General features: G+C 38.0%; 1 protein-coding gene across 1 annotated transcript; it reads right to left on the bottom strand.

The window, feature by feature from the left end:
* Positions 1-907: 907 nt before the first annotated feature.
* LOC125390236 (ovomucoid-like) lies at positions 908-4,312 on the bottom strand. The gene is made up of 4 exons (XM_085699681.2): positions 4,252-4,312; positions 3,355-3,389; positions 1,820-1,932; positions 908-953 (listed from the first exon to the last, which is right to left on the bottom strand). Exons 1-4 carry the CDS (start codon positions 4,310-4,312, stop codon positions 908-910), a joined length of 255 nt encoding a protein of 84 aa, XP_085555807.1.
* Positions 4,313-12,267: the final 7,955 nt, after the last annotated feature.

Here is a 12,267-nt window from a genome sequence, read left to right as displayed (position 1 = left end):
CCTTTGTTAGCAACCTAGAACCACATGTTACCTTCAATCTTTCTAGGGCATGTTTGTTTTCAAGGTTATTTTCAACTTGGTGCTTCAGGTGAACAATTTCCACAGAACACTCATTGTTATGGTATAGGAACAAGGAAGGGTTCCCAAGAAAAGAGAAAGTATATGCTTCAGAGTAAATAGACTTGATGCTTATGGTCAAATTCCTTGCAAGGTCAAGTTACAAAAGTTCACTTCCTGAGACAAGATTTATATCTAGAAAAAGACATTGCCACAGAAACTATTCAAAAATGAGCACTTCAAAGCTTGTCATAGGCATTTGTCAAAAGTATCTCATATTCCAATGAAGGAAAGAACACCGTTTTTTAAAGATTTAATTTTATTAATGTCTATGTTTATATTTCTGTGTATGTACAACATGTCTATGCAGGTGTCTGTGGCAGACAGAAGATAATTTGAGACTCCCTGAAGATGGAGGTTATAAGAAACTTGATATGAGCACTGGAAACCAAACTTGGGTTCTCGCAGAGATTATCAAGTTTCCCTAACCACTGGGAAATCTTTCTAACTCCCTAAAGATTTTCTCAATAAAGAGTGCAGTTTAAGATTTTATTAAGAACCATAACTAGGGCATTGATGGTTTTAAGTTGTCAGTTTACAGAATGGAAAATTAAGATTTAGGAACTTAACTGTCATTAAGTAGTTCATCATATGAAGTAAAACCTTGAGACCAGAGGACCTGAGAAATGAAAAGAACAATGACAGTCTTCTCATGTGTATCCTACAGAAAGATTCACCCAATCTTCTAGGGCTTTGGGAATCTGATAACAAAATCTCTGATCCACTGTAGACTTCAGGGCAAAACTGTGATCATGATAAGATCCCCAGGGATATGTAGCTCCATTAAAACTCAGCATTCACCATCATGTGAGAACATAATGAAACCATGGGTTTTTCTGCAAAGAAAAAAATAAAGGAGGTCAAAAAATGGCTGAAGAAATTATTGAAAGATGACTTCAAACTCCTTGAGAATTGTGCCATGAAGTTTCAAAGGGGAAAAACTAAATTGGAAACATTAATTTCTCCTTTTATGAGCAACTAAACCCTGACTGCTCCCAGCATCTGCTCCCAGCATCTGCACACCTGCTGTGGGTGTACTGGACCATTTCTACTGCCTCAGCTCTGCCTTAGTCGTGGAGCTTGCCCAGACTCAAAAACGGAAAGCATTACAGGTTGTTAGTAGGCCTTGAGAAAGACATGGTAATTGGAGGATTGTGAACTGGAAAATCCACTGAGATCATGTAAGATAAAACAGTAGAGGAATTTCATACACATGAGACACAGTAATCTAATCCCAGAGCTAAAAGGACAAAGATATTGGACAGAGGGGTCCTAGAGCATCCTGTGGTGTAGAATCTTCCATGGAGTTCAGGGGATAAGAGGATGCTCCCAGTGAGTTTCTTGCTAGCCTGATAGATTGCAGATTGCAACAGAGATCTATTGACCATAAGCTTTGGAATTATTTCATAATGTTCATACATCTGAAATTAGGAATTCCTAATGATTAAATAAATTGATTTGTTTGTTTGCACAATCTTCAACACAATTCTGTTTTTAAGTCCCAAATAGAAAAAGCCACATTCAGAAATCACAACATTAAAGCGAGGAACACATGTTTCTATGCCTTTCATAGTACATTGGTTTGGTAGGGGCATTTTTTTCTGAGTATTATGAGCATGGAATATCAATAACACAAATTTAAGATTTTGCTACTAAATCTTCATTGCTTAGGAAGAAATTATATTGAGAATGGTATTCTTACCTGTGTGCAATACAGAAAATGCATTTGTTAGCATAAGTATGGCCATTGGTTCCACAGACTGGAATATACTCTTTGGTACAACATTCTTCAGAATTATACTTAGCACACTGTCGCTATAACACACAAAGATGTCGTAAATGTATTAGAGCATTGGCTGTTGAATAATCTGTTCTTACTTTTAATATGTAATGCAACACAAAAAGTATAAATATCATCTACACATAGATATAAAGGACATGCAACATATATAAAACATGGGAAATTAATTATTACATTTATACGCTTATAGTTTTGTGTCTCTACTAAATAGAACACAACACAACTGGTGTAACATGATCTTGTAAGGCCGCCAACTCACATTGAAACATCTGTGCTTCAGCCCATCACCAAATTTAACTTTTTATTGATTATTCTTTCATTACTCTGTAATTTCTCTGCATCAATGCACATCTTTACTGTATATTTACATGGCAGTACATCTCATTTATTCTCATGTTAATAAAAACACAAGATCAATTTTAGATACTATGGTAATTTATTAAAAGAAATCAGTGCTATACATGTTATATACATGTGACTTACTTTTCATACATTCTTGTGATATATATGCCACAGATATACTGATATTTAGAAGGAAAATTTATTTATTTTCAAATTTAACATTTATTTTCAAAATAACATTGTACATTATGAGTATATGGAAGGCACTGTTTTTGATGTTAACTTAACCACTGAATTGTACCCCACTGGGCTGTATAGATATTGAATTATATATCTGAATATCAATGGCTGGAATTTGGAATTATGATACTAACTGTAAAACTTTGTATCAATCATAAGTTGCCCAGAGCTCTGAGAGTCCAGTTGAAAGGGAGGATGGATTATAGGAGCAAGCGGGGTCAAGATTGAGACAGGGAAACCGACAGAGAAAGCTGACCTGAACTTGTGGAAGTTCATGGACCCTGGATCAACAGCTAGAGAGTCAGAATAGGACCCACCTAGGCCCTCTGCCTGTGGGTGACAGTTGTGTAGCTTGTTCTTTCCTGGGGACCATAGTAGTGGGACCAGGACCTGTCCCTGATGTTGGCTCTTTTGAAACCTGGTCCCTAGAGTGGAATGCATTTGCCCAGCCTTGATGGGAGAGGGAGGAGGTTGGTCCTGCCTTGAACAGATATGCCATGCTTTGCTGACTCCCATGGGAGGCTTTACCCCTTTAGAAAGAAGAATGAGGAGGAGTGGTTGGGGGGAGGGGTGAAAAGGAGGTGGGAAAGGGAAGTAGAGGAGAAAAGGGAGGGGAAACTATGGTTGGTATGCAAAATAAATTTTAAAAAAAGATACTCATTCTCACATCTTGCATCAATAATAAACTGTCTTGCAGATCAGGATTGCTGTTTTGAGCTTGTGGTAAGAAAATATATCATTTTTCAACTTTTGAAAAGTTTATTTTCTTTGGTAAATTTTACAATAAATTACTCAGTTTAGAAAAAAAGAACATTTTACATTTTAAATTTCCGAAGGAAATGATAGTAACTTACGTGTATATTAATTGCTGCTCTTAAATGGGAACTTTCTGAAAACAAAACAGAGTAGATAGATAAAATGTATATATAAAAAACCCTTGTTCATGTTGTTTTTGTACGCAGTACCTACATTTATGTGTAGCACACATCTATGTGAATTGTCAATGTTATGAGGAATAGATGAGAATTTTGTGTTAGTTGTAAAAAATAACTAAAAATACATGCAAACCAAGAAAATTCTAATTCACAGATATATATGTATATCTGGAAAAAGCAGCCTTTTATACTGCTCTCATATACAAAAGTATCATCTTCCATTTGTTAACAGACCTGGATATATTAATTTTATACAACTATTAAGTGAAATATCCTGAATTCAGAATTCAAATTATTTTTCAAGTATTCACTTGACTTGAAAAAAATTTTAATCAGCTGTAATTTCAATGTTCTAAGCAATATTTCACAAATGCCTCATTTTGAATTTCACGACCAATCTTGAACTGATAGTTGATAAAACATCCCCTAAAGTTGACCTTAACTAAGACAGCCTAAAGCTGTCAAATAAACAGCGTCTTCAAAGAATGGCATATTTAAAGACATTAGTCTGTCCTCTCTCAACTTTGCATTTAACAACAGGATTTAGTGAGAAATCTGGAGGACAAATGACCAGAGATTGAAAGCCTGCCCAGCCCGTCCTAACCCACTGCTCTCTTCAAACTTCTCCAAGTGGACTAGTCAGAAGAACAATCCACTGCTGTCACTTTAGAGACATTCCTAACATGACCAGTTGAAGGACTACAACCCCAGTGAGACAAGCTCATTCAATCATTTCTGGTGTTTCAGAGGTTTTCCTCCCTGAGGTTTTTTAGAGTTTGTTTAAGGTTCTCATCTAGTACAGCAAAATATACTAACCAGAACAAAGAAGAAAGGACAAGGTGATGTACATAACTTGAACTCCTGAGAAGCCCAACATTTTATGAAAGATATGCAACAAACTTTGGAATGTCAGTAAACACAGTACCTTTGACAGGGAACAAAACAAAAAGACAACATCAACCAGAGATCCATTGACAGAGATGCTTGATTCTGAGGAGACATTCCATCCACCCATATTCCTAATTAAGGTAAAGTTCCCTTTCTCTGTTTCTAAAATATGATTCAACAATATCTAAAAATATAATCAGAGAACAACCAGAGATTGAAAGTTATAGAGAGATAATAAATAGATAAATAGGTTAAATAAATAATTATCAAATCAAAGTGGAAAAATACTAGCAGAGAATATCTGCTTATTTGTGTGCATGTGTGTGTATGTGTGTGTGTGTGTGTGTGTATAAGAGAGAGCAGGAGAGGAAAAGGAGTCATTTTAATCAATATTTTCTATTTAAAAAAAGGCTCCATTGTCATTATTTTAGGAAGGGCACTAACCTAGAGAAGTCCTCACACGGCTACATGTCCGGGAGACCCATGTGATCAACCTCACACACAGAGATATTTGGTTTAAGGACAACAGTTCAGAGGCTGTGGCTGTTTTGTCCATTACAATGTTCACTTTTATTTCCCCACTCAGAGTCTTCCAGAGAAGTTTCCAGTTCATCTGTGAGTGATGGGCTTTATGGGCTGAGAGGATTGCACAGGGAAGATAAGACACGGAGACCTGGTGTACTCTCTCTAGAGGTCGTAAAGCAGGTCATGAGTGATGCCTGTCAAATACTTCTTATATCTTTTCTTGGTTGGAGACTCAGGGACAGTTTGTCCTCATGAACTCATAAGTGCTAAAAGAATGAAGTGCTCAGTTACTCTAGGAAAGGGAAGATATATTAATCTTTTCCAAATTAATGAGTTGTAAGATTAAAAACAAACCAATGAGGAAGATAAGTTGATCAATAACTTTAAGAAAGGGACATAAGCTATTAAATTTTTTAAAGTAAATTTATGACACCCCCCCAGCTCCTGCTGTAAGGTCTTCTGTCTTCCACTCAACCCTACCCTGCCCCACATTTGCCCTGTTGTCTCTGGTGTCCTGGGACTACCAGATGTCCCTATTTCAGAGCTGAGGAGTTCCATCCAGAGGGGTGGGTGTGTGCTATCCCGGGCAGACTGTCCTGGAAGAGAGCACAGCCCCCACCCCAGCTTTGTTGCAGGGTCTTCTGTGTTCCACTCAACCTGCCCTGCCCTGTCCCCACAATTGCCCTTTTGTCTCCGGTGTCTTGAACTACCAGGAGACACTGTGTCTGTGCTGAGGAGTTCCATCCTGACAGGAACAGTTCCTGCTCCTGCACTGAAGAGATCCACCCAGAGAGTCAGTCACAGCAAAGACTGGACCAAGACACCAAGACTCTCCTGGCTCCATTTGAAGGAAGAGATGGGCAGGCACCAATGCAAGAATTCCTCCAACAACCTGAAAGGCAACATGGCATCACCAGAATCCAGGGATCATGAAACAAGAAGAATTGAACACCCTACACCAGAAGAAATAGAAGAAATCAACTTTAAATGGAACTATATGAAAATAATAGAGGAACTTAAACAGGAGGTGAAAAACTGCCATAAAGAATGGAGATAACAAACAAAAAAGTAGATGAAATGAATAAATCTCTCAAAGATACCCAAGAAAAACAAGAAAAAGCAATCAAACAGGTAAGGGAAACAGTTCAAGACTTGAAAAATGAAATGGAGGTAATGAAGAAAACACAAACTGAGGGAAGACTGGATATGGAAAATCCGGGTAAACGAATAAGAACTGTGGAGACAAGTATTACCAACAGAATACAAGAGATAGAAGAATCTCAGACACTGAAGATACTGTAGAAGAAATAGACTCACTGATTAAAGATCAAAACAAATCCAACAAATTCTTAACACAAAAAATCCAGGAAATCTGGGACACCGTGAAAAGACCAAACCTAAGATAATAGGTGTAGAAGAAGGAGAAGATTTACAGCTCAAAGGCCCAGAAAATATATTCACCAATATTATTGAAGAAAACTTTTCCAACCTAAAGAATAATATTCCTATGAAGGTACAAGAAGTATACATAGCACCAAATAGACTGAATCAAAAAAAAATCCCCTCACCATATAATAATCAAAACACAAAACATACAGAATAAAGAAAAAATATTAAGAGCTGCACGGAAAAAAAGATCAAGTAACATTTAAAGGGAAACCTATCAGAATTACACCTGACTTCTCAATGCAAACAATGAAAACTAGAAGGTCTTGGATAGATGTGCTGCAGAAACTAAGAGATCAGGATGCAAGCACAGACTACTATACCCAGCAAAGCTTGCATTCACCATCAATGGAGAAAACAAGATATTCCAGGACAAAAACAGATTTAAACAATACGTAGCCACAAACCCAGCATTACAGAAAATACTAGAAGGAAAATCACAAACCAAGGAAGCCAACAACACCCATAATAACACAAGGATCTGCCAACCCTCCACCAGCACAACTCAAAGAAGGGAAACACACAAACACTACCACCAGGAAAAATAACCAGAGTCAACAACCACTGGTCATTAATATTGCTTAATATCAATGGACTCAACTCGCCTATAAAAAGGCACAGGAAAAGAGAATGGATACAAAATCAGGATCCAATATTCTGCTGCCTACAAGAAACACACCTCAAACACGAAGACAGACATTACCACAGAGTAAAGGGTTGGGAAAAGGTTTTTCAATCAAATGGGCCAAAGAAACAAGTGGATGTGGCTATATTAATATCTTACATAATAGATTTCAAACTAAAATCAATCAGAAGAGACAGAGATGGACACTTAATCATATCAGGAAAAATTAATCAGGAGGAAGTCTCAATCTTGAATATCTATGCCCCTAAAATAAAAGCACCCACATATGTAAAAGAAACATTACTAGAACTCAGAACATACATCAAACCCCACACTCTAATAGCAGGTGATTTCAACACTCCTCTCTCACCAATGGACAGATCAACCAGACAGAAACTTAACAGAGAAATAAGAGAACTAACAGATGTAATGAACCAAATGGTCCTAACAGACATCTATAGAACATTCCACCCAAACAGAAAATAATATACCTTCTTCTCAGCATCTCATGGAACCTTCAAAAATTGATCACATAATTGGTAACAAAGTAAACATCCATAGATATAAAGAAATTGCAGTAATCACTTGTGTACTATTGGATCACCTTGAAATAAAGTTAGAATTCAACAACAGTTCTAACCCCAGAAAGCCTACAAACTCATGGAAACTGAACACTCAACTACTGAACCATCCCTGGGTCAAGGAAGAAATAAAGAGAGAAATTAAAGTCTTCCTTGAATTCAACGAAAATAAAGACACAAAATACCCAAACCTATGGGACACTATGAAAGCAGTGCTAAGAGGAAAGTTCATACCACTAAGTGCCCACATAAAGAAAACAGAGAAAGCACACATTGGAGACTTAACAGCACACTTGAAAGCTCTAGAAAAAAAAGAAGAAGACTCACCCAGGAGGAGTAGAAGACTGGAAATAATCCAACTGAGGACTGAAATCAACAAAATTGAAACACAGAAAACAATCCAAAGAATCAATGAAACAAAAAGCTGGTTCCTGGAGAAAATCGACAAGATTGACAAACCCCTATCCAGAGAAAGAACACGCAAATTAACAAGATCAGAAATGAAAAGGTGAACATAACCACAGACACAGAGGAAATTCAGAGAATCACTAGATCTTACTACAAAAACCTGTATGCTACAAAATTGAAAGATGTGAAAGAAATGGACATTTTTTAGATAAATGCCATATACCAAAATTAAGTCAAGACCAGGTGAGCAGTTGAAATAGACCTGTAAGCCATGAAGAAATAGAAGCTGTCATTAGAAACCTCCCTACCAAAAAAAGCCCTGGACAAGATGGTTTCAATGCATAATTCTACCAGAACTTCCAAGTAGAGTTAATACCTATACTACTTAATGTGTTTCACAAAAGAGAAACAGAAGAGTCATTGCCTAACTTCTTTTATGAAGCTACAGTCACCCTGGTACCAAAACCACATAAACACTTAACCAAGGAAGAAAATTACAAACCAATCTCACTCATGAACATAGATGCAAAAATTCTCAATAAAATACTGGCAAACAGAATCCAAGAACACATCAAAAAAATTATCCATTATGATCAAGTAGGCTTCATCCCAGAGAGGCAGGGCTGGTTCAACACATGAAAATCTATCAATGTAATCCATCATATAAATAAACTGAAGGAAAAAAACCATATGATCATTTCATTAGATGCTGAAAAAGCATTTGACAAAATTCAATACCCCTTTATGATCAAGGTCTTGAAGAGATTAGGTATACAAGGTTGATTCCTAAATATAATAAAAGCAATATACAGCAAGCCGACAGCTAACATTAAATTAAATGGAGAGAAAGTCAAAGCCATCCCACTATAATCAGGAACACTAAAAGGCTGTCCACTCTCCCCATACCTCTTCAATATAGTGCTTGAAGTTCTAGCAATAGCAATAAGACATCATAAAGAGATCAAGTGGATTCGAATTGGAAAGGAAGAAGTCAAACTTTTATTATTTGCAGATGATATGATAGTGTACCTAAGCGACCCCAAAAACTCTACCAGAGAACTCTTACAACTGATCAACACCTTTAGTACTGTGGTAGGATACAAGATCAACTCCAAAAAATCAGTTGCCCTCCTATACACAAAGAACAAAGATACAGAGAGGAAAATCAGAGAAACATCACCTTTCACAATAGCCACAAATAGCATAAAGTATCTTGGGGTAACTCTAACCAAGGAAGTGAAAGACCTATTTGACAAAAACTTTAAGGTTTTGAAGAAAGAAATAGAAGAGGATACCAGAAAATGGAAGAATTTCCCATGCTCTTGGATTGGGAGGATCAACATAGTAAAAATGGCAATTCTACCAAAATTGAATCTATAGATTCAATGCAATCCCCATCAAAATCCCAACAAAATTCTTCACAGACCTTGAGAGAAAAGTAATCAACTTTATATGGAAAAACAAAAAACCCAGGATAGCCAAAACAATCCTATACAATAAAAGTACTTCCGGAGGCATTACCATCCCTGACTTCAAACTCTATTACAGAGTTACAGTAATGAAAACTGCTTGGTATTGGCACAAAAACAGAGATGTTGACCAATGGAATCGAATCGAAGACCCAGATCTAAATCCACAAACCTATGAACACCTGATTTTTGACAAAGGAGCTAAAACTATACAATGGAAGAAAGAAAGCATCTTTAATAAATGGTGCTGGCATAACTGGTTGTCAATCTGTAGAAGATGAAAATTGATCCATATTGATGACCATGCAAAAAACTCAAGTCTGAATGGATTAAAGACCTCAATATTAATCTGACCACTTTGAACCTGATAGAAGAGAGAGTGGGATGTAGTCTACAAGACATAGGCACAGGAGACCACTTCCTAAGAAGAACCACAGTAGCACAGACAATAATAGAATCAATGAATAAATGGGACCTCCTGAAACTGAGAAGCTTCTGTAAAGCAAAGGACACTGTCAGTAAGACAAAAAGGCTACCTGCAGACTGGGAGAAGATCTTCACAAACCCCTCATCAGACAAAGGTCTGATCTCCAAAATATACAAACAACTCAAGAGAATAGACACTAAAACTCTAACTAACCCAGTTAAAAAATGGGGTACTGAACTGAACAGAGAATTCTCAACAGAAATTCAAATGGCCAAAAGACACTTAAGGTCATGCTCAACCTCCTTAGCGATCAGGGAAATGCAAATCAAAACCACTTTGAGATACCATCTTACACCTGTCAGAATAACTAAAATCAAAAACACCAATGATAGCCTATGCTGGAGATGATGTGAAGTGAGGGGAACTGGTGCGGGAGAATTATCTGTATTCTGTTAATCATATTTTAATAAAACGCTGATTGGCCAGGCAGGCAGTATAGGCGGGAAAGCCAGACAGGAAGTAGGGGTGGAGCAAAGAGACTGGGAGTATTCTGGAAGCAGAAGCTCTCTCAGCCATTCCTGTACAGACCACCAAAGAGGCAGCATGTAACTTGCCCAGCAGAGAAAGGTACGGAGCCATTATGGCTAACATAGATGAGAATAATGGGATAATATAAGTTATAAGAGTTAACAAGAAGCCTGACCTAATGAGCCAATCAGTTTATAACCTTATGGAGTCTTGTGTGTGATTTTCTTTGTTGCTTGCCGGCTGTTGGGGTACTGGGAGGGACAGAAACCCCAACAAGCCAGCCCACATGTTACATGTCAGAATGCTGGGAAGAGGGCTATGAGCCAGACGCCATGGAGCCAGCCACCAGGTCAGACATGCTGAATCTTTTCCGGTAAGCCACTACCTCGTGGTGCTACCACGAGATTATTAGAAATGGGTTAATATCAAGATATGAGAGTTAGTTAGTAACTAACTCTCTAGAGATAATGGGCCAGGCAGTGCTTAAATGAATACAATTTGTGTGTTGTTATTTCTGGGACTAAGCTAGCCGTGCGGGAGCCGGGCAGGATGAAAAGCAGGCCTGCCCGCAGCCCCTCACTACAGATGGTGCCAACGTGGGTAACTGAATCCACAGAAAGCCTGAGAAAGCTTGGGAAAGAATAGAGTAAAGCATGGCTTCTTGGTGGCAGCAATTTCTCGGGTCTGCTTTGCTTGCTAGAGGCAAGCAAGGCTCTCATCTAAGAGAGGCTTCCTGACTCAGCTTTAGCTGCAAAACCTTGCAGCTTATTAAGAGGTCCTGCCACGAAACACTTAAACGGTGTTGATGAAAAGCTGAATGCATGCTTTTTGGTTTTAAGCTGTAGCAGGAAAAAAGCTGCGCTGTTTTAAAATGTCGGCTTTCTGGGCTGTCCTGCCAGGGCAAACTCTGACTCTTTCAGGCAGGCAGTCCGACTGAGTGTGGTCTCTGAGCAGAATGCTGCAACTTGCTTGCTAGCAAGGACCTTGAAACACTATAGAATTGTGGCAATAAAAATGGTTGCAGTCGGTATCTCAGCCATGAGGCGGGAAAGCTAAGAAATGGCCTAGATTCAGTCATCAAAGCTATGGTTTTAGGCTCATGTGGTCAGAAAAAGAAAAATATACAGTAAAGAGAGATTCAAAGAGGAAGAAAACCTCTAAATATTTTACAGTGTGTTAAAAATATATGCAGGCTAAAAGTTAAAGTTCTTAATGTAAAAAAAAGGAAGAAAGAGAGTAGTTGGGTGTGGTGGTACACACCTTAAATCCCAATGCCTGGGAGGCAGAGGCATATTGACCTCTGTGACTTCAAGGGGTAGAGGTAGATTGACCTCTGTGACCTCAAGGTGTGGTAGTACACACCTTTAATCCCAATGCCTGGGAGGCAGAGACAGATCTCTGTGAGTTCAAGGTGTGGTAGCATACACCTTTAATCCCAGCACTGGGGAGGCAGAGACAGGAGGATCTCTGTGAGTTCAAAGACAGCCTGGTCTACAGTGTTATTCCAGGACAAAGATATACAAAGATCCTGTCTCAAAAAGTAAAAGTAAAAATAAAAGAAACAGAGGTTAAAATAAAGACACATAAAGATGGAAAATGCACGGAGAATCTTCATACTGTATGCTATTATGCTCTCTTTAAATTGTTTGATTGCTGAGGAAGGAGCAACAACTGCTAAAAGACTTTTGTTTATAAATGCTGCTGAACTAACCCAAGATAGGAATTTTGAAAATACCTTGGCTTCAAAATTGAAGTCAAAAGGTATGATACTTTGGAGAAGAGATTTTGCTTTTGTTTCCACAGAAAATGAGAGGCTTTGGATTTATTCAGAGTTAAGAAAAATCATCTTTGACCAAGGGAGGCCACCTGAAAAATCTCCGACAGGAACAGATGGCCCAGATGACAGAGTTCTACATCCAGAACTGATTCAAGACT

The sequence above is a fragment of the Myodes glareolus genome, chromosome 13, assembly GCF_982192425.1.
Source record: "Myodes glareolus chromosome 13, mMyoGla1.1, whole genome shotgun sequence".
In the NCBI taxonomy this organism is placed as follows: Eukaryota; Metazoa; Chordata; class Mammalia; order Rodentia; family Cricetidae; genus Myodes; species Myodes glareolus.
The sequence above is the reverse complement of the archived record's forward strand: the minus strand, read 5'-3'. Positions and strand labels throughout refer to the sequence as shown.

What these genes read in the sequence shown, in the direction of transcription:
- LOC125390236 (XM_085699681.2), bottom strand. Translation starts at nt 4,312, where the DNA reads ATGTTGGGCTTCTCAGGAGTTCAAGTTATGTACATCACCTTGTCCTTT. An exon ending in GTCCTTTCTTCTTTGTTCTG is followed by an intron (nt 3,390 to 4,251) that starts GTTAGTATATTT and finishes TTTTGTTTTCAG; the next exon opens with AAAGTTCCCATTTAAGAGCA. An exon ending in ATTTTCTGTATTGCACACAG is followed by an intron (nt 954 to 1,819) that starts GTAAGAATACCA and finishes TTTTCTTTGCAG; the next exon opens with AAAAACCCATGGTTTCATTA.